The 24,285-nt window shown below is 33.2% G+C and overlaps 2 protein-coding genes across 5 annotated transcripts in view; both read left to right on the forward strand.

The window, feature by feature from the left end:
- Positions 1-24,285, forward strand: part of Sesn (Sestrin) — a 168,948-nt gene that overhangs the window by 33,704 nt on the left and 110,959 nt on the right. For 3 of the 4 annotated variants that reach the window (XM_011638887.3, XM_089081603.1, XM_011638888.3), the window contains one exon: positions 23,871-23,900. In XM_011638887.3, coding sequence (XP_011637189.2) covers positions 23,871-23,900 — 30 coding nt within the window. The other variant, XM_089081605.1, reaches the window with a different exon arrangement.
- LOC105427222 (uncharacterized) lies at positions 5,296-18,873 on the forward strand. Its single transcript, XM_089081609.1, has 2 exons — positions 5,296-6,001; positions 15,775-18,873. Exon 2 carries the CDS (start codon positions 16,028-16,030, stop codon positions 16,292-16,294), a length of 267 nt encoding a protein of 88 aa, XP_088937735.1. The 5' UTR covers positions 5,296-6,001; positions 15,775-16,027; the 3' UTR covers positions 16,295-18,873.

Genomic DNA, 24,285 nt, shown 5'->3' on the forward strand with positions numbered 1-24,285 from the left:
TGTTTTATTAATTCGATAATTGATTAATAAAAATGAGTATAACAAAAGAAGTATCTTGCGTGCTGTTATATAATTTGTAGGTACGTAAATAAAATAATTCGTACGCAACGTAAAAAGGCTCTAGAGCTTAGTGGACGAACACCAACGAAACTTGAAATATTCAACGACATTTATGTGATACGTCGCATGCTCGCTCGTAAGATATATACTTTGCAAGCTTTCTCTGGCTGGTAATTTTATTAAAAAAAAATGTTGCGCCCGGCTGTAGCATAATTTATCAAAGATGTAACGATATTAGCGTGCCGTATAATGCAATTATACACGCGCGTTTATCGGAACTCCAGCTCGCGTAATGACTTTCTCTCTTTCTCTCTCTTTCTCTGTCGGATCTCTCTTGCCATTTTTCGCTGTCAACGATATCATTGACGCGAAATAGATGCACGCGGTGGCGGGGAGATAACGCGGAAAAAAGGGCCGGTAGTCGACGGAATAGCGACATATTTCATGTAAATTCCATCCCATTTTACGCAGTCCACGCTCGCGATTCCGGAGGCCCCCTGCGCAAATAAATACCCGCCGCAAACGGAATATCTATGGAAATAACATCTCGGGAATATGTTTGGTAGCGAATGAAAATGAACACGACATTTGATACAAAACTTTTATATCGGTATTCGTTTCAATATCATCTATTCTTGGAGTTAAAATGCGAGTTGACACGTGATGATTCATCTTTATTTTTTAAGAATAATTTCATTAAGTTTGTATTAGACTTAACTCTAACCCAATTGTGGGTGAAATTTTTTTTTAATCCTATTCTCATCTATTTTTTTTTTTTTAATCTTTAAGAGAGAATCGCTGATTAGGTTAATTTTATTTACACAAGAGTTGCCATTTCTCATATAAGCAACTTATCATACATACCTTGTCGAAAGAGTGGTAGATTAGAAGGTATTTAGAAAATACCATTTGAAAGAAGAGTCGTATTGCACAACCTCTTAAATGATAACATCTTATCACATTTGTTGATTACTTCTTCACGTGAGGCCACTTTTATATTACTCCTTTGGATTACCATCGTAAGAGAATCTTTTGCAATCTCTTTTTACGATTTAATTGTTACGTCTTCGGTCGATAGAAATGTCGATATTGTCGACGTTAATATATGGTGTCGATATCGATCGAAATGGTGAATGGCTTGTATATTTTTTTGCCCGATTGCTCTTCTTACAATTCTTTCGAAGTAATTACAATTTGAAGCAAACATTCTATTAACAATAAGTAAAATATGCGACAAGTATGAAATTTTTAAATATAAAAAAATAGAGAGAGATCAATATAAATTTGTTTTTCTCAACAGAAATTTTATCAGGGACCTATTTGTTTAAAATTTTAATTTTTGATATTAAATAATTAGGAAAAAGAAATTAAATTTTCATTACAGTTTTAATAAAACTATTTTCGATATCGAGAAATTAACTACTAATCGAAATGTTGATCGAAGTATTCAGCTAAAATATTAATAACATTATTAATTTAATGAGACATTAATCAAGCTCAACGATGTGAATTTTATTGACTTAATCATTCCCAAAGATATTTCTTTGTGAAGCTACTAAGAGTATCATTGGCCTCCTTCTCGTCGGGAGTAAAGTTTCATTCGTATCGACGTTTGCCGTTATACTTTCTGCGGGTGGTCGAGACCCCGAGCTAAAACATAAGTTCTTTTTATAGAACGGCATTGTTTGAGCTCTGATTTCTGTCCCGATGACAAACACAGGCGTCAGTTTACCAGAGAACTTGATTCACAATAGCATCGATTAATCGAAGTTTGACACACCTCCATCATTACAATTTCTGCCTTAACTTATCGCTTAAGCAATCCTTAAGTTATCTATTATCGTTTGGGTTGATAATTTGTTAATAGTTTAGCATAATTTTATAACTTATCATAGTGTTAATAATTTTTTTGTTAAATTTCTTAAAATGAAGGTTATGAAATGAAGATGAAATAAAAATAAGAATCGTAAAAGCAAGTGAAGGCACATTTTATGAACATATATCAAGAGATCACAGGTGTCATTATGGAATTTATGATAAAATTCTGTTATCAAGATATAAGGTTGACAGATAAATTGAATATTATTATCTTATTTAATATTTGTTCCACTTTTATGTGTCTTTTTTTTCTATTTCTCTTGGAAAGATAATAAATTACATATATATTTTTTATCATTTGTTAAGTATTCCGTATAATATTACATATTTATCACAGATATAAAATATATATTTTTCAAAAAGAGAACTTCTACGTTGAAACAATTTTATTCAAAGATGTTTAAAGAAATCTTATTTTACATTGGTTGCTAAATTATTCATACATTCAAATATACAACAGTTTGATTTGATATTTCTCGTAACTGCTCGTATCTTCTTACAAGACCTACATTTTAAGGAATTCTAAGACGCTACTGCAAATAGTTTTTTCATCGAATAGTTTCTCAAGTCACAAATCATTTCAATTGTTTCACAAATCATTAAGTTGAGAAATTTCTTATTCTGTATTAAATGTTTGTGATAATAATTGAAATTATATAGGAAGCATATTAATTATTGCTAACGACCAAATATTTATCAAATGCTCACAAAAGATAATTTAAAAAAAAACTTTAAATTTTAATTATTTAATGAAATAATGTTTGATATATCGTGATCATTTTATTAAAAGATGCTATCGTAGTATATTTTTTATAAAATACGTTCTTTTATGATTTATTATGTTGAATAATATATGTATAAAGAGAGAAATCTTATTTAATATTATATATAAATATATTATATATAAATAATATATGATATACAATAATAAAATAGTGCCAATATTTTGGAGAAGCATTAAAAAGAAATCAAATGAACTAAGTCATCTTTTGTACGATTTTGTATGATTTTTTTTTCAATAAATATTCTTTTAATATTTTTTTCTCCTTTTTTTATTGCTCAAAGCGCATGTTTCACGTTTCATTAGGAAATTTATCACTCTCGTGGGTATCCTGAACGAACAATCTTCTCTCTTGCATTGTTCGGTAATAAAACGACCTTATCTTTAGTGCAAGTTAGCAAAGGACAGGAAGACAAAGAAAAGGAGAGAAGGAAAGTATGATAAGATACGCAAATAATGGAAGGAAAATTCGTAACGTTTTACGAACGGTACGTTATTGCAAAAATTGCCATCGTTATACAATTCCTGAGCGAAATCGAGTTCAAAGCGAGTGATCTCTTTAAAATGAACCGCGGACATTGCTTTTATTTACTGCACTCTCTTCTCTCTCTCCCTCTTCTCCTTCTCTCTCTGTTTTTATTATGTTTTTCATGATAACTGATCTCTCTCACTTTATTATACTTGCGATAATTATTTAGAATATTTGAAAGAAAATTTGAAGAAAATAACTTCTTAGAGGTTTGATTAAGCTACATCAACGCTGTATCTTATATAAAGATAATTCTATATGATGCAAATTGATTTCACAAAAAGATCTAGAAGTCATGTTATTGAATGTCAATACTCGAATTAAACAAAGGCTCCGTTGTGATTTCCTGTACGACTGAATGCTATTGTGCATTCATATATCTCACGGATTATAAGATAATATTATCTTAATTTATTAGAGTTTCTCTAAAACTCTAATAAATTATTTAGGAGAATTCTGATCTTGAGTATAAAAATATATGTTTATATAAAAATGAAGGAACATATTGCAAAAAAAAGAAGAGAATAAAAATATTTTCGAAAAATTCACTTACATTCAAAATGAATGCAGATTGTATGTAACAGAGTGAAAGTTTGTTTTGTATCATCTTTATCTCCTTCTCTGAAAATATGATTAGTTAATTTCCTATTAGAAAGTTTTACAGTACAACTGTAAGTTAGTTTTCGAAGTTATCGAAAAGTAAAAGTTGCTTAAAAAATTAAGAACATTTTTCTTTGAAATTAATAATTATAAAAAATATATTTTTATTTTATTTTATTTGAATCAATTTATTGATAAAATTGCAATTGCAGAATTAATTTTTTATACAACGATTTTCTTCCTTCTACGACACGTTGAATTTTTTATATCTTATAAAACCTGTCATTATCTAAACTGCTGTTAAGGAAATAAACATTACGATCTTGTGAAATTAAACGAAATCTATTTGACATTAGTAATGTAAAAAAAGAATAACAAAACGTACAGATAACGTAAATCATCAATGAAAATATTTTATTCTGATTTTTTTTAATCGTAGTTTCTATCCTCATGTTAATCAAATATAAAAATTTGAAATTTGAAAATAATGCCATCCACACGCAATTCCTACTGTAAAGCTGGTCTCTCTTCAGAAACTGCATATTGCAAATCTCACGCAGATTATACGAAGTATATAGCCTATAGAATTTTTATCAAAAAAAAGTCGTTTCAAAAGAAATTTTACAAATTTTTCAAAAGAAAAATTACTAATGCTTGCATCTTTGTAGCCTCTGTACAATTAAAAGATATAGGAATAATGTATTCTTTTATGATGTAACTTTTTTAAAATATATTTGAATCGAATTTATTTTTTATATTTTTATCATAAATATCTTATTAAAGAGAAAGAGAGAAATATATATTCTTATTGACAATAAGGCTTTTTGAGAAAATTTCTTTTGAAACAAATTTCTTTTGACTTTTTTTTGATAAAAATTCTATAGGCTACTTCGTATAATCTGCGTGAGATTTGCAATATGCAGTTTCTGAAGAGAGACCAGCTGTACAGTAGGAATTGCGTGTGGATGGCACGCAGCAAAGTGAAAGCGATAAATCCCGAAACAAGGTCGCACACGAAATAATGTCGGCTGCGCGTTCTCGAGCACACGTGCCCTTCGTGTTCTTTATTATATTAAATCGTGTACTCAATATAACAGGCTGATTGCACTGCACTAAATCTAAATTAGTGGTGCCTAAATTGTAATTGTCATTTAATAATTAAATTCTGTACAGATTTCGATTAAATTCCCCTTAATAAATTAATCTTAAAATACGCACACTTGATACAGCATCTAAAAAACACAAAAAAATAAGGCTCTGTGCACAATGCAGCAAATATTAGGAATAAATATTAAATTTTGGAAATGAAAATTCGGAATAAAAATTAAACGCACAATGAATACAAATAAGTATAAAATATAGTCATATTGCGTTTAACATTTAATTTTTATTCTGAATTTTTATTTCTAAAATTTAATATTTATTCCTATTCCTAGTAATTCGTCCATTGTGCGCAGAGTCTAAAAGAAGAAAGAGGAAGAAAATACACTTTGAAGAAATTTTATTTAATTTCCTAGATCCAAAAGGCAAAAGATCTTAAGAATGAATATAAAGGAGTGAATATAAAGAACTTTTAAAATAACACATTTAGAGCGGGTAGAAGACGGAAATCTCGAAAGTAACATATCATTAAAATACATACACACATTTTTTTCTAAGTTTCATCAGTCATAACAAACACGCTTGGTGTGTTGGTACACAAAATGCTCCTCGAGTCACGGCCGGTCAGTTTAAAGAATAACTCCCGCTGGCCACATTGCGCCCCCGAGTTTTCGACCAATCGGCGGGCGGCTCTGTCGGCCGGAGTCAATCGTACGCACTCACACAGTCGTGCGCAGCCCGCCGGCCGGCGGTACGTTGCGTCGCATCTCGCCATCTCCCACTTTCGTATCGCACGCCGTTGAGGTAGGATGGCATTTCGCGCGCTCGGCTATGCCAACATTTAACGTATCGTACGATCGAGTCGGCGCTTACACGTGTTCTGGTGATCGCTACATTATTGCACATCGCGAAGTGCGTCGCGCAACGTCTCGCCTTTGGCTTCGCTCGCTTTGTTCGTGGGAATTAAAAGATCCTCATCCTTGCGCTAAAAGGATTCTCACGTGTGTGTCAAGGTCGTGTGCTCCCACGAGATATCTGCTCTTGTTTCACAGGTATGTCTTAAAAAAATAGTAATGGCGAAACTATTCGTAAAGTTAGACTGTCAGGTGTGAATTTAAAATTGAAGAAACTTACATTTTGTAAAACTGTTATCTAATGCGATATTGCGATATTTATTTAACGTCATTTTTTAATAACATCGCATAAAATATAATTTTTAAGTATTTTTATATGATATATAATCAAAAATTAAAAATCTATCTGTATTAAATTTATCTTATTCTTTATTTCATATTAAATATTACACTTACTGAATTATTAAATTAAATCTCTTATTACTCTTATTATCTTATTACGCTCTAGCAAAACCATTAACATTCCAATGTTGCTTGAGTAAAGAATTCTATTTGGATAGCTGAGAATGTTGATTTCTGAGAAGTGCTCAGTTTGTTTTGTTACGCAACAACTGTCGTAATAAATTATTAACCAGAGTAATAAATCGCGAATGTCGAATTTACATTCGAAATTTATTTAAACATTTATTAAAAACATGTATTAACAATATATTAATACGATGCTGAGTAAATACACATGCGAGATGCTCAGACGGAGATTGTTGCATTGGCTGCTGGATGTGATTGTGCTGGAATAAAAGCGCGATAACAGAAACGCGCGTCCGATTTTGCGTCGCATCGCGCGGTTTGTTTTTCTAGGTCAACCGATGGAAAACAAACTCTCGTGCGTTTCGGCGACGCTCTAAGGAAAAAAAGAATATGCTTCCGTCTTGCGGAAAGTTTAAACTGCTGAACTCGCACGAATAATATCACGGCAGGTATCGTGCTGATGTCATTTTTGTGATGTCCGATCGCAATCGTGGAAAATAAATGGATCTCGTGTAATAGAATGGACGTGTTAATCAACATTTCTCGGTTAAACGAGACATCAGATATAAATGTAGATTATAAATGTTTTAATTATTCAACATTTGACAAAAAATCGCGGATGTATATTTCGATAGAAAATGTATAAGATATACCGTAAGATATAAGACGAAATATTTATAATATTTTCTACATTTTAATGAATGCTTTATTCAACTGTGTGTGTTATAATGTTTGAAAAGGAATATAAAGCAATATTGCGGTAATTGATATCTCTAAAATTAGATTTATTGATTAAAATGACGGAAAATACTGAGTCGAAAGAATTTTATCAACTATTCGGAAATTTAATTTGTCAATTAAGCGTTGTGAGTAAAATACGATTTAATTTTCGTTGTTAAATTGCCTTGTAATTAAATCAGTAATTTGAGCTCTTATACAGAAAAGTTAAATTGAAATTGATTAAATTATCTTTCTTCCATCTATTTTTACTGTATCATTCTCTTTCGCACATATCCAACTTTCACTTAATGAGAATTTAATCCCGTCAAATTATATATAATATTGCAAATATTGTTCAATGCTGAGGATATAGATATCAATTGCTGAAAGGAATTTATTTCCTGCTGCTAAATAAATAAAAATTGGCGACGTGTAAAGGTCGCGCGTTAATTATTGTACGATCACGCGCGATTTCACTAGTGTGTTTCTGACTTACAAAGGCTCTATTTAATAACGTATACAGTCTTCCAGATTTACATACTATGTACTTGAACTAAACGTTTGTTACGGGAGGAGCGCTTTCGGTAGATTGTTATCGCGCGCACTTAGCCGCATCTGAAATGCTAATATCGAACGTTCACCGGTACGTCGCTGTAAGCAGTGGTAAGTGACGGCCCTTGTCGCCTATGTAAACGCATATCCGGGCTTTACACAACGTCGTCGCGTAAATTCGTGATTAAACATGCGCGTATTGAAACGCGACCGAATTCCGGGCACGAACTCGGGAGTAGTTTCGTGACGTATGATGTAGAAATAGGGTAAAAATAGATAAATTAATAGAGAAATGCGACTCGATTTTTTTTTTACATGGACAAGCGCGAATGATGTTTATCTCATTTCCGCGTTTATCCGATTTTATCCTCGTGATGCCTATTGAGTGGAAAATTATATTTCTTGCTTGTGTTTTATACTAGAAAAGGCGAGTTTAAAAAAAGGCTTGATTATTTTGCTTATTTGGCAAATGTTTTATAACTTTTTTATATCTTATTTTATGTTTATAGCTAAATTTATGATATGTGTGCTCTTTAAACACGTATTGCTTATAAAAAGAATGCAGTCATGCATGTATAATGAATTACGTTTTTGATATATATCAATATAAATAGACTTATGTATAGAGTAGTAAACAGTTACAAACAAGACAGTTATAAAGACAATAAAGTCTTGTTCGGAAAAAAATGATCTTTAAAAAATTCAGAACATTGTTAGAAAAACTGGCCACGTGGCCAGTCAAAGAAATCATATATAACACACACAGGTATAATCACATAGACAGATGGTTAAACCTAAATATTTGCTGATAATCGACGATTGAAATGTGAAACCAATAACTCAAGATTAAACATGTAAAACATGCGAAATCAGTATTTAACGTCATATTTATATTTATAAATTACTTATCGCTTGCATCACTGTTACTATTTTTAAACTGAATTAAAATTGAATGAGGAAAAACAGTTTGTCACTGCTATATGATTTTACTAAATATTTTTGAGATCATTTGGAATATAAATGTAATATAACGGGACGATTGAATTTTAAAAAGTTTATTCATTTAATTCAATAACTACCCAGTACTGGAAATTGTGCCAAGAGAAATGAAGTCAAAGAACATAATTATCTTTGTGACGCAATTCCTTTAGTTACTATTTGTATTAATATGCAGCCATGCTTCGTTGAATTTGTGTAATGAATGCTAAAAGCAAAGCGAACTGTTTTTCAATAGTTTGTCGTTCCTGTTTTGTATAATACATACATTATTGATTTTAATGTTTATTAGTATGTAAACATAGCTTATCTGTCGTATAACTTAGTTTTAATGTTGCTTCTTGATGGATATTGTTCTTTTTAAGTCATACATGTACCAGTTTTACGAGAAAGAGTACAACTCGGAGATTAAAAATACGGCTCGCGTTTACAACATTACTGTATTTTACACAGAAAAAAACATTTAGGAATATTACGACATTAATTACTAAAATTAACTTGTTAACATGACAGAATGTAACATATTATAATTTAAAATAAAGATAATGTGAGATTTAAAATAAAGATAATGTAATTTTGAAATTTTTGAATATTTTATTGAATTTTGATGATTCTATAAACGTTATAAATCATAAATATTATATCATAAATTTATATTTATAATTTAGATAATGATGACGAACTCTAATGTAATTATAAAATTCAGCCAATTAAATAATTGAGTAATATCTTTATATAAAAAGCAAGGTTTTCTACATTTTCTACGTCTTTTTTACGTGGTCAAAGTATAGATGTTGCGTAACACGTCGTTTGCGCTTGCGTTCTATACAAAGTTGAAACGAATGCGAAGCGACGTGATGCGCATTTTCCGTTCAAGCTCAATTTTCTCATGAAAGCGTCAAAAGTATCGTTGAAATAAAGATGTTAACAGGTGCACTGCGAATTGATTTGTTCGACGAGAATTGTGTACTTTTCGCGTTTGATAATTACACGTGTAATTTTCATACGTCGTCGCGCACTTAATCGCGTTACTCGGTACATTAATTCGATTTCGTTACAATATATCGGAGCGGATGGATTTTTTTGCATATTATTTATTATCAATGCTACAATCTTCGTTATAAGATCAACAAGAACATTAATTTATTTCAAATCAGCTATATTGAATTTATAGAGTTGACAGTTAAATAAAACAGCGGAATTGATTTTCCAGTTGTCCAGCATTTGACAGTTTCTGTATGTTAATGGACACTTGGAAATACAATTATTAATATTAATAAGTGCAGAATTAGTTATTAATATTAATAATTTCTGTATTAATAGTTTATGTTTTATGTAAATCCAGAGTCAGCATTTTTTACTCGGAAATACTATGATCCCGTCTGTATGAAAAAGGTCGCTTTTATCATTGCGTTCCTCCGTTCGCACGAAACGGCACGTCGTGTTCGCGTCTCCCAAAGGATATTTCCTGTCCGTCCGTAAAAACGGAGAATTCCGGACGCGCGCGACAACTCCCTTTTTCAGCATGAACATAGAGATTTTTGCCGCTGGATAAAGGACAATGGCTGGCGGATAAAAAGAATTATGGAACGACCATTGGCACGACATCGCCGAATCTGTCAGATTTGTCGATCGGTCGACCAGACTATTACAAAACCGAAAATAACGAACATGTTTGTCCGCCAATGTCCCTCGTGCTCGCCGTTCTTTCGACCTTCGCGTATTCCTCGGCGCAAAAACGTGACTAAACGTTGCGACGTATTCGGAATATACTATATCTCCACAGCTAAAAAAAAAAACGTGCGCGATATAATGATGAAACATAAAAAATAACATCTTTTATCAAATAACGTGATTAAGTTAATGCAACACGTGCCTCTTCATTTTATTGAATTTTTTTTTATCTGTGCTGTATACAAAATTAAAAATGCCTTTGCAAATAATTTCCTAAATGAAAATTCCGTTAGGATAAAAAACCGCTTGAAATTAAACTCTCTCGTGACTGCAGTTACGCCGCTGTTTTTCACCAGCATTTCTCCGACATGACGCGCGGCTGGCATTTTTCCGTGTTTTCGCTGTCGTGAATTCCGCGTGCATGGAAACACGTTGCGCCACGGCGCTTTTCAGTCGGATTGCAGCGTCAAAGCTGCGCCGAGATTTGCCAGCTCGTAGAACAAAAGGCTACAAAGCCTTTGCAAATGACATGATCCGCGAGCTTTTTCGCGTCCCGCTGTTGTTGCATTCAGCGCATTTACGACGCACACAAGCACCTGCGTGTACTTGTAGGATGGCCCGAACATTGCTACATCCAAAAAAAATCTTGCATTTTAATTAATATCCGCCTCCGATTTTATTCTTTTGTCGAAAAGAACAAAACTAACTCTTATTAAACGAGTAGTGAAATATTTCATAATATACAATTCTTTTTATAAAAAAAAAAAAAAAAAAACGGATAACCCCCAGTTTATACGATGCGATAACTTCGCATGTTGTTTTATCTCTCATATAAAAATACGATGAATAAACAATTTCAATAAAATTTTTTGGATGTTGAGAAACATAAAAGAAAAGTGATCGAAAACTTTCTTCTCATCATTTCTAAATTGGAAGTATTTGTCCTCGTTTTTACTTCTGAGACGAGTATCCACTTGCCGCTGTAAGTTGGGCGCGGCTGCGAATAATTTTAATCTTTTGTATGCGTTTTATTTAATCTTTTTTATACGTTTTATACCAATCCGGTTTTTTTCTCGCGATTGGAACCATCCCGAATTAAGCGTCCTTCGCCATATGATTATTGAGGTTCTCATTTTCGCTCGCATAACCCAGAGAAATAATAAGCGATCCATGAAGATAATAAATGCGCGTGTACATTTTAGATAACGAATCTCGGGATATCGTACCAAGTGTCTTGTTATCTGCCTTACGAAGAGTTATAAAGTTTAATACGTGCGACATATCCCATTTTATGTCTTTTTATCTGAAGATTTTTCGATGTTTTTTTATCTGAAGATTTTTCGCCTGTCATGGCAAGCATAGCAAAAATATTAATCGCAAATAAATCTACTACTTTTTAGCAAGTCCTTTCAACATCGCATTTACATTAGCATAACTGCAAATAACACGTGTCGTTTCTGCCGGTGATGGAAATGACGACTCTCCATGATGGATGTCAGAGAAATCGCGGACTATCTCATTCGCGATAATGCAATGGCGTATTCGATGAATGAATCACGTCGCTTTGATAGTTGCCTCGAAGTACGCATCAACGTAAAGAGCGTCTATAACGGAATAGTTTTTTTACAAAATCTTTAACTACCTGGCGAAAGTAGTACAAGTTGTGACTTGAAAGTATTGTCCTGGAATGCGACGAGAAATAGGCATACCGCGTCCTCTGACTTGATAACTTTTTAAAGTTATTACCGCATTGAGGACTTTGCCCTTGCACTTTATCCGCAAACATAATATGTTTTTTTTAACTTGTACTCTGCAAGACGTCGGCAGACATCATTATTTGCATTATGACGTGTTTCTTTTTTCTCGTGTTATACGCTTTTATAATGCTTTTAATATTTTCGATAAAATAATGCAGACAATGTGATAGTGCTTTTTTTCAATTCTTTTATCAGTATGTATATTGTTGTTTAATATTTATTTCTTTATTGATTAGTGATATCCTTTCTATAGAGAAGATCCGGTTATGTCATAAGCGTAAAAAACTCGTAACCTTCAACATTACGATAACTTGGTGAAGTTTAAAGCGTCGTTTTCTCAACGCGAACTTCGACACGTTTATCATTTCGGAATCCTCAGTTGACTTGAATCCACATCATAATTTGTATCACAATTGTATGAATAGACGTACTACTTTCATCGAGAATAAAATAACCTCGAGAAGAATCCTTAGGGAACTCGCGGGAGAATATACATATTTTCATAAAGTAAATTTTCAAACGATAGAACCGAAAGAAAAAATTCTATAATAATAAATTTGACTATAATTCATAATCAAATTTCGAGAATAATACGTATGAAATTTTGGTTTTAGATTTTGTATTGAGAAAATTCTTTTAATAATCTTTTTATTTGCACGTCAAAACTTTCTTTACAAAGTTCTTTAAAATAAGAATAAAATACAGTATGCTGATATTACTCATGAAAATTGATCTGTTTCGAAGTCTACTTTCTCCTATAACTATTTTAATAAGTCTCTAAAAATAATTTCGCGCTTTCTATTTTATATGATTACTCATAATTATTACACATAATTACACATATAGAATGGATATAGAATCGATAAGAAAATAAATTGACTTCTTTTATTATCTAAATTAAGATTTTAAATAATCGAAATAGTTGTATAATTTTTATCTAGGCTACGTAAAAAGATAAAAAGTATGTTTGATTGATTTGATATTCTTAATTTATTAATTTTAGTATATTACATATTTTTTATATCTTCAAATAATGAAAGAAATTTATAATAGGATATAAATATATATTTCTGTTATCTTTAATGTGTCGCAGTTGAAATGAAGTTATTGAAGATGTATGTCATAGAATCAAACTTTGTTCGAGGATATCGATTATTTGCATTCACAAACTGTCCTTTGTTCTTTCGAACAATCGTCTCGCCTTTATTTAATATGTTAATTTTCGCGTCGCGATATCTTTTTCGAATGGAAAGAGATTTTTCAACACACAAGCGATGGTCATTGTTCTTGCGGCAAAGCAGAGGAGGATCCTAAGGAAATTCTATTACTTTTGTCTACTAGCTTTGAGAAAAATGGTAGTAATACTTTGTGGCACTTGATCTTCATTTACGTTTTCCTTGCTTTAAGAACATTAAGAAAGCCGTGACGGTAATTGCGAAGTTTACTTGCAAATGTATTACTTTCAGCTATTGGAATACGATTATTACGGTTAAATTTAAGCAATTAAAAGTTCTATTATATGTACAAAAACTACTTGACGAGCTAAACGATATCTGCGGCATATAACTTTCCTAAAATTATGCAAGAATATTAATATTATAATAACTACCTCATTATGCCGAAGCATATCGTTACATCACAAAGTTGGAGGCATTGTACTTTAAATTTATGTTGTAGTTTATAATTAATATATGGAATTATTTGTATAATATGATATTTGTTAACTGGCAAAGTATAAGTTTGGATAATCACGAGGAACATTCAGATAGAAAAGATGTTTATTTTAATTTATTTTTAACCAGTTTATAATTTATTTATAATAAATATTAATAACTACGAGAGATATCGGAAAACATAGCTTTTTTTAGAGCAAGTTGTAGGATAAAAAGAATTTATGTCATGAATGTTTTTAAACAGATATTGATTGTGAAGCATAAAAATTAACATAAATCGTGAAGATAATTTATTTCTTAATGTCTCTGTATTTTAGTCTATCCCCATTATTTTTCATGATATTTTAATTTCTATAATGTTTAATGAAATTAATTTTTAAGGGATACGTTTATATTTTAGACTATAAAAACACTTAAAAAGGTATTACCTAAAAAAAATTATTTTCTGAAATGTTAATTTATTTTTAAATATTAAAAATCCCATTTATATAATCTAAATGGAAAACTAAAATATTTATTAATGTTTGTTATCTTTTTATAATTTAAAAAGCTTAAATTATTATACTTATTATATTGAGACATTAAGAGCAATTTGCGCGGTTTTATTTTCATCGTCATTTAAATAATAAAAATATAATATTATCTTAATGAAGAAATAGAACGATGACTATAATAATATACAAGTATTGCAAATATATGTTTTCTTTAATAATCATAATTATAAATGTTTTTCAAGCTTGTGTTGATATGAGTCGTTGTCCGTCTATAATTAGGCTGCATTGTCACTCGACCTGTTTAGTCTTGCATGCAAATGGATTTAATCCGACAAGCCGTAATCATCGACACGGTAAACTGCAGTTTAATTACCTGCAGTGCGACACTGACTGTTCAGAGTTCTGCATAAAATTGAGTAGACAAGCAAAGCATACAAATAAAATAGACAATTCCTCTTTAAGCATTTCTTTAATTCATATTAATATTAAATATCTCTGTAAATATTTAATGAAAACAATGTGTTTTGTCCTAGAAAAATAAATGGAACTGAATTTATCGCGCTCTATCGGAAAGTTTAAGTTAATGTCTTTTCTCGATGTTGAAAGGAGTGCGAATCTCTATTGCCTTCCGTAAAGAGAAGAAACTTGTTGCAATGTTGTTTTTATTACTTTGGAAATTTTGTGTTAACTGTGTATCATGTAGTAAAAATAATTATTTTAAGATTATTACAAATTTATTTAGAATCGCGTTAATGGACGCGCGTTTTTATTATATAGAATAAAAGCAGATTGTTATTTTGTTATATTTTTATTACTCCCAGTGCTGAGATTGGCCGACTTTTTGCTTGGTCGTTTTTCGTACATTTACGAGATTGCTTTTGATCGTGAATATGGGTTTGCAATCGACCGGTGCCGTATTAACAACGCGCGCTGTCCGTAATCTCGTCGCCGGAAACTGCCGCGAAGTTGTCGAAGTTGCTACGATTAATACTCGTTTCTAACAGGCAGGAAGCCGATGAGCCGTCAACGAAGTACGACGAACGGTTTCTAGCTTTTTACTCGAGTCTGTAATGCATTTATAAAACACATGACACGTTTGATAAGTCGTGGTTGCGCAGGTTTAGAAACTTTGCAGCAACTATAGGCATTTGACGCAACGTTCGAGTAAAAGCGCATGTAATGCATAAAACAAACGATAAGAAGAATATTCAATTTATTTAGCAATTTATGTTTTACAATATAATTATATTATAATTATAAGACATAAATTTTAATATAATTATGTTATATTTATATTTAACAAATTATGTCTAATAATAAAAATATTATTTAGTTAAAAGTATTATCGTGTGTATTGCAAAATTAAATTTGCAACAATATCCAGCAGCCAGTGATCACGAGAATTTGTCACGTAATCCAGCAAGAAACGAAAGAAATATGATAGCTTAATAGAAACTTTTCGTCACGTAGGATCGCCTCTTTGAACCATCGTGTGCGATCTTGTTATTAAAGTACCACTATCGTTGTATGGCGCAGCGTGCAACTCCACCGATTTATGCCAAAACTTTCCTTTGCAGGTATTGACGATATATCTTCCGAAAGACAACGACGGAGTTGGCGACGATATTGTCCTCGTGCGAGCGATCTGTGCATCTTCGGAAACCAATTAAACTAGCTGTTTCTTCGCGAGAACGTATATTTCCGCCTTATGGAATATTTGTCGAACTAAAGTCGATCTTGCGATCTTTGATTCCGATTAGTGAATTCAAGGAGAAGTTTCCGAGGCGTGGCGCTCTCGCACAACACTTGAACTTGATAAGGGAATACAAGATGATGCTGCTGCAGGAACCCGGTTGGAAGTTGGAGCGTAAGGGCTCGGGGGCGCAGGTGCTGCGCAAGGACGGATCCCACTTCAAGAGCAGCACCGCGCGCGTTTGCTTCCGATGCGACGTGGAAGTGCATGAATTCGTGCGCGATGAAGATTACAGCGAGAACCTGGAAACGGAAACGGCCGCGAGTCCCCTGGCGATGTTGTCCAGCTGCGTGGCGGCGCTCTGCGTCACCATCCTGCTCCCTTGGCTCCTGATCGGTGGTTAGATCGCGCCGTTTCTATCGTCGATCATGGGACTGCACCCCAATTGAAAAGTTCGCATCGACAACATCATCTTCTTTGACTGATCTTCAACGAGTGATATGAGTGCGCTCGGATATTGGTATCCACCTGGTCGCCATGCCGGTGGTTCCAATAATCGCTCAAGGTATATTCTAATGACTAATAATGGTTGTAACATCGTTAGGATATGCCTAACGAGTGTTAAAATAATTATAGTCATGGATATCGTAATACTGTTGGGCATTTCTTTCGATTAGAGTAGAGCTGTTCTTGCTCGAATATCGACGATCGGATGTCATTCGCGGAAAGGCATCTGAAATTGCGAGATTATCGCTATAGTTAGCTGTTCGACTGGTGAATCGAGGTAGATAGATAAATGGGTTTTATCGCTACGATTGTAAAGGATTTGCGTAATTGCATTTGTCGCATTTATAGTATCAATACCGATGATCTAGAAATTTGTTTTTATGATTAAGAAGTTTTTTTCTATGCTATTTCGGAAATTGTCTTAAATTTATGACAAAACAAAATTTTTATTTAAAAAATTTAAACGCGATTTAATTAATAAAATTACGAAATACGAAATATTTTTTATTAAATACGTAATGAACGTATGTAAGGTAAGTGAGCTATTAGAAATTGGTAACTCGTTTGAAGAATATCAAGCTTGTGCATATTTTTTAGATTAAGTTGTAGTATTTAACAAGCAATGTCAAGGTTTGGATGTTATAAATGAGAATATTTGACTGATTTTTTTTTTGTAATAGTTACAGTAATAGTTGAACAATAGTTACTTGTAAGATATATGCCGATCTTATAACGGTACAAAATTCAATGGTGATTATATTTTGCTAAATGTTATGTAATTCAAATTTTGTAAACATTTTGTATGTGTAAGAGGGAGACGATATAAATAATAAGTAAAAAAAAAAAAGGAATATCCAGAACTGCCCGTTGTTGGCAGATGATTGATTTCGATTCAACCTACACTTGCTACAGGTGGCATGGAGGCGCGAACGATTCACTCCCCCCTCCCCCTCTTCCACTCCTCTCTATTCTAGAAACCGTCGGTTACACCGACTGCTGTTAAGATTTAATGGTCCCATACGGCAGCTGTGCTACTGCAGATTTATCCTACTCGTTTTATGGACCCCGCTGTATCGTTAGGTTTTAGATTAAGAGCCGAGTAACAGCAGCCGAGTAATTCGCAGCCGGCTGCGAATTCACAAGACCGCGCGGACATGCAGCGGGATTGTAAAGTCGAGGGGAACGATGTAATATCCTGCCCGGCACAGAAGTCGGCGCCGAACTCGAAACAACTTGATCGCACGGAATACGCTATCATTTATATTCCGTCGATGTCGCGATCCGACGGCCGAAGAAGACGGCTCGTATGGTAGATAATCCGTCGCGTTTTTATACGTAGCAGAATTTCAATATCCACAACGTTATTCTCTCTTTCTCTCTCTCTCTCTCTCTCTCTCTCTCTCTTTAATTCACGAATGCTAAAATGACATTTTTGCGAGCTAAAGTGCGATGTTGAGCGAAGTGATCGAAATAATGGCAGTCGGCAAGAGAAAGATTATGATGTCGTTAGACGTCGTAAATAATTTTCATTCCGATTAACTAGGCATGATTTAAGAGCAATATAGAATAAAATGAAGGAATTGAAAGGTAAAATAAGAATTTAAAATTTTATTACAAATTTATTAGACTCGCGTGTATTACATATACATAGAAGCCTTATTTTAATAAATTATTTATTTGACAGTTATTTTCTCTCACATTCAAGCAATCAATTAAATATTATATGCAAAATATGAAATAATTTATAGTGTATTTATATATTATGTGTAGGATATTCCACCAAAACGTGTCTCATCAAATTTACATTAAAGAAACGAAGTCTGGAATATTTCCAAGAAACTTGTCAACAGCAGCAATAACGTGATTGGCGAGATACTTTATAAGCGAGACAAAGTCGTTGAGACTTTGAACTCCCGGAGGATATCGTCCTCCAAAGAAATGTCTGATGAGCTGTCGTTAAAGGAACGCCGACGGTAATCGCGTCTGTAACGTAATTACTCATCGAACATCTGATCGTTCGTGCAACGTGAATATTCGTCGTGAGAGCCGGCACCGTTATATTATATAGTAATAGTACTTGTACTTCGTACGAGTATCAGATCTTTATGATATAATAGTCTCAAGTGCGAGAAATAGATTCTTTTAGAGATGACGTCGACGCGACAATAAAGCCATCGTACCGTTACGCGGACTTATGCAATTTTACGCGCGTGCTACTTTGCACGAAGTAATATACCGACCAAATCGTGTTTCTCGTCTCTTGGATAATTCACACCATCATTTTAACGTTGTTTTAGAAGATATCAAACCATTATTTGAATCTATAAAATTTTACACGCGTAATTCCTCGCTCTTTCTTGAGCAGAATTTTACGGGATAACATCTTGCTTCGATCAAACACTATTTTCATAATTTCCTACTTTTATAGTTTCTATAACATTTTTATAAGAATAAATTTTATGTTATATTCCATTAATTTATATATATGAGTTTATTTAAATTGTTAGTTTTTTTATTTAATTCTGGTCTCACAATATGCGTTATACATTTCATCTAATAGAATATGTTAACGAAACGTTTGGCAACGTGATATACACATGACTTTTTTTTATATGTTAATGAATTTTTGAGGAATTTAAATTTTTCAATTTCTTGTCTCTTCCTCGAGCTGTGTATATTTTTTGACTCCTTGTGCTACGCTACTGCCAGTATTGGTTCGAGGACCATCACTACCGTTATATGAACGTCTTCCGTTTGTCGGTGGCGGTAAATTCGTTACGCGTGGTCTTGCGTGCTCGCGCGAGTTTACGTTCGTCGGTGCGACCCTTGGACGTATCTCGAGTTCTGCTTTACGGGCTGGAAAGATGGATGAGAGCTTCGCGGGAGGCGAGTTGAAATAAATTTCGACGAGACGAGAGAGGCTCGCGGTAAATTTTTTCGTTTAGCGAGACCGAGAGAACCTCAAAGGAAGAGCCAGTTTCTACCGACTTACGTGTGCGGGAAACTCGTTCCCTCTCTCTTTCGCTCGCTCGCACGAAGGTATCGGCGAATCCTACCGCTGAAACGAAGGAGGTTCTGCTCCGAACGAGGCTGGTAATACTAAAGAGACTCTACCTCCAGCTCCGTCTCTTTAACCTGCAACGGTACTGCACTTCGTACTGCAATTTCACGGAAGACTGCAACCGCTCGGCGAGATTTTGTATATTTAATCGACAATGCTGTTCGAAAATACCAGAATAAAAGAGAGAATCGCAGAGAGATATTTGCGACGAACACAACGTGATTATAAGTCAGTAAATATAAATCTGAAAAATGAAATACTCGTGTATACTTAAAATTATTTAATGATGCGAAAATAAAAATTATGATTTAAATAATTAGAGAATTCAATGATGATACACATATTTAAAATAATATAATCACTATTTTCAATATTGTTGAACTATTTTGTTAATTGTTACTTTGATATTCGAGAAATATCGTTCGTTATTCGATGCGAAATATATGAAAAATCATCAGCGAAAAATGTACAACGTAATTCGCTATTCGATTTATTTAAAAATATAAAAGTTTATTTGTAAATAACGTCTAAAAAGTTATTGTTTGCAATAGTAATTCACAAAATATTTTTCAAACGAAATATTTTATCGTATTGTATCGTTCGGAGCTATTTGTTGCCATTTACATAGTGAAAATTTAAAGACGAAGGAAATATTTCATTATAACACGATTAGAGGTGCTAAATTTTTCAAGCTTGTGGATAAAAGTTTTCTCGGGACGATAAAGCAGCGTCGAGAAAAATTTTAGATTGTAAAATGGTGGCGAGATAAAATACACAACGACGTTGATTTTATCAAGTAGTCGTCGTGAAAAAGCGGGTCTAATCGATGGATTATTCAACGTTACGATGCAATACAGTGCGGCGGATATAACGTCACTCCCTTTTTTCCTCATTATGGATGCACAGGCAGAAATTTCGTTCGGCGAGATAGTACCGGTAAATCAAAGTTTATTCGTCATGTAAATCACAAACACACGTAAGCAAAGTACCGTCGTCGAGCGGCGACAATGCTGTTGCACCAAATTGCGTGCGCATACAAGATTTGAGAGTAAACTGTGTACACAAGCGCGATTATGCATGGGACGCCATAGACCGGGAGAATGCATAATTAACAATGTACTATTTGTTTATGTTTCTAATAAAACGCAAACAGGATAGCAACAGCTATTATTTCCTCGTCAGTTTCTCGTTATTTATTGTAAACTGCAAATTATTGTTAAAGAGCTGGTTGCAAGAATTACATGAATATAATTTATCATATCTATGTCTACATTTTTTTGACGATATATTATATTATTTTGTTATTTTTTTTTAAAGTAGATAATTTAATTTGTTAATTTATTATATTAACACTATTATAGGAGTTAATTTATTATATTAATACTATTATAGGAACCAATTATTGAAAAGGATAATTTTATCAAAAAAATTGCTGTATTGATTATTCATCGATTTTAAAATGAATTACATATAGTGAGTTTTATTAAGATCTAGACGGTTGAGAAAGATTGACCTGTATTTTTTTTATTTATTTTAGTCGACCGTTTTTCCATCGGCCCGATTTATCCGTTCTATTTTAAGACGCATCCTTTTCCAACTTATTTTCTAGAATAAAGTTATTCGCATTAATAGATCTTCATTGCCGTCAATCTATTTATCCGCGAACACGCTATGCGAGACACACGCAATTACCTACTTACGATTCATTAAACTATTTCCTAATCTTTAATCTTGTACACACGATGATCTACTAAGACGTGTGGATACGAATGTCAAATGGATCGAAGTAAAGTGACAGTGGCGAATGCTCAGTCAATTAGAAGCGCATAAAGATCTCAGCAAAGTCGTATATCACATCATACATTATATATGTTTAATGTATAAACTGAATCATTATAAATTATAATATAAAATTATAATTTTATAACGTATTACTGATTATATAATTTTATCTAATTATACAAATTAGCAAAAAATTGTTTTAGACAAAAATTTATGAAATCAATTGAATTCCAATTCTCTATTGATAATTCAGCGAAATTGATAAACGTGTTTTGTTTTTATGCAAAAAGTTGATAGTTATTAATGGGACGAATAAAAAATTGATGCAACTTTTTTCACATTTGACGTATTACGTTATTTGAAATATTACCCGGTCGGAGCTGGTCAAATTATGCAATATATATCGTATCTCGTATAATCTGACTTATGAATAAGTATAAGCTTAAGATATTTGCGCGTCTCGCCTGCCGCAATCCAGAATACAGCTGTCCTGGCGCCGTGCGAGAAGATATATGGGCTGTACATAACAAAAATTTCGCGTCGTCGCCGCGTTGAATCGTTAATGAATCCGTCGCGCAACGCCCACGCTCGCGGACGTCTTAATGAAGGCAATTCAATTTGTATGCACGGACAATGGAAGAGATCACGGGAAGTACGAATCTCTTCCGGAGTCCCGCTGTCCCTTTCCTCCCGCGACTTGCATTCTCAGCGTTCCGCCGTGCGAAATATGCGCATGCTTTATAGGGCCGATGAAATGTGTGAATTTAATTTCTCGGTGCCGCGGGCGCATAAATATGCATCGCTCGTTCTCCTTCCCCGCGCTCTGATTAATGCGCGATTATGCATTTACTGGAGCGGCGACGGATTCCGCTGACCATCGTCGGTCAGCGATTTCGATATTGTCCGGATGGGGGAGAGGGAGGAGACGGGCATAAAAGGACCGCCGAGAACTTTAATCGATAGCCGAGCTTTCCATGATAATCCGATCCACCGATCAAATCAATTCGTCTTGCGGCATCCGCGCTTTAATGTAAATCTAGGACCGCGATTATTTTATACCGCATACAGAAGAGAATTAGCAGTAATTCTCCTCTTTCGAAGAGAAAAGAATAAACGAGGGCGAAATTCTATGTTAAAAATTTTTATCTGCTTATGTATCATATTGGATATTTCGGCATTGACATCATGGCTCTTATTATGATAAATCGGCAGATTATTTTAACATTAATGTTTGTTTTAATGATACTTTATTCTTTCTGATGTTATCTCGAAAGTTTCTTCATCGACGTTATACGATAAGATCGGCGATATTAATCTTTCTCGTTTCGCGAAATGTATTGGCATTTATATTTGTGACTGATAAATTGATAGGACCGCGGATTCCCGTGAAAAATGTTACGTAGGACTCTGGCATCTTTTTCTCTTTCGGAGCACGTACGACGACCATGAAAGTTAATCAAGCAGTCCGACGCATCGAGTATTAAATTAATCCCAGCACGTTGTATGCTCGCAAGAATGTAACCAGCCGCGACGACTGATTGATACAAATTGGCATCAATTTCCTTCAATTTACGAGGGATCTCGCAATTTTACGACGTTAGGCGGCATCTGCCGACGTTGCCGGGCGCCTCGCTGATGGCTGCGGCATTTCTCTTGTACATGGATCGATGTAACTGGCTACGTCGTCGGTAAAGCTGGAGATAGCATTTCGAAATGACTTGGATAGGTGGCGGATACGAGCCACCTCGCGCGAGTTTCCTCCTGCTTTTATTATTTATATCAACTTCGTATGAATTATAGATTTACGCTAAGTAGATGCGCCGCCCATCCACAATGTTACATGTAGTTGTGAGATCAAACATCCGCTTTACTCTTTTACTGAAATTAAAATTTTAGTACTTTTCTCTCATTAGCTTTAATGTTTTTAATTTTTAACGGCATTTCTCCATGAGTCAACTAAATAATTTTCTTTTCTCGCATTACACTGAGAGAAAATAAAATAGGTCTGGCAACTATATTTTTATATAACAATTTAAGTATCTGCAATTAGTTTTTTAAAATAATTAGTACAAAAGTAGTATTGAATACAGTAAAAATATAATCACGATAACAATATATGTAAATTATTAATTGATAGTGAAATCGCGATTCAACTAAATTAAATTATTAAACTAATTATAGTTATATAGACTTCATACAAAAAGAATATGACATTACATTTTTCTTAAATGTTTAAATATTTTTGTGAAATACGCCTAATAATATCCATTGATAAATATTTAAAAAATACATACAACGGTGACAAACTGATAACAACGGTATACAATACATTAGCTTATCTAACGATTTACTACAAGTGATTGATATTACTATACTTTTCTTAGCTCATATAATTTATTCTTATTACAACTTTATTATACATAATTGAGGCGCTATTTATGTACAAATTTCTAGTTGTTGGTACGACTTTTCTCTGGTACTTTTTTCTCTGAGTGTAATTATATATATATATAATAATTTGTTGATTCAAAATAATTTAATGATATTTATATATTCGTGTAAAATACTAGATTATAAATTTGTATATTATATTTTTTTTATTTTACTAACATTTTTATTTTCTTTTTTAGCTGCCGGATCTGAACAATCTCGACGAAAAGGTGAGTCCACGTTGGAGATGGTATCGCGATACACGTAAGTTTTTGTACGAAAAAATACATTAGTAGTATTTATAGAACGAAAAAATCGCGATCCGTTATGTTCCGCTGAGAAATGAAGAAATCATAGAGGTGTTGATATAATTCCCAGGTCTGTGAGCATAATAATTGCTGTCAATATGCGTAACTGATGAAAAATATCCATGTAATGAGGGAAATATTTGATAGGCGACATCCGTACTGCGTTGAGCAGAAAACTACACGGTTTAAGTAGAAGTAAGTAAGAGAGGAGAGGAACTTTTTATAGATGCATAAAGATTACAACGTTAATTTTGCACGGAAAATTACATGGCTACGTGACTATTATCGTAAAGTGGTGAGTCAACGC

Source organism: Pogonomyrmex barbatus, unplaced genomic scaffold, assembly GCF_055798465.1.
Source record: "Pogonomyrmex barbatus isolate J1 unplaced genomic scaffold, ASM5579846v1 scaffold5, whole genome shotgun sequence".
Lineage (NCBI taxonomy): Eukaryota > Metazoa > Arthropoda > Insecta > Hymenoptera > Formicidae > Pogonomyrmex > Pogonomyrmex barbatus.

Excerpts from the sequence above, each read along its gene's own strand:
- LOC105427222 (XM_089081609.1), top strand. The coding sequence starts at position 16,028 with ATGATGCTGCTGCAGGAACCCGGTTGGAAGTTGGAGCGTAAGGGCTCG.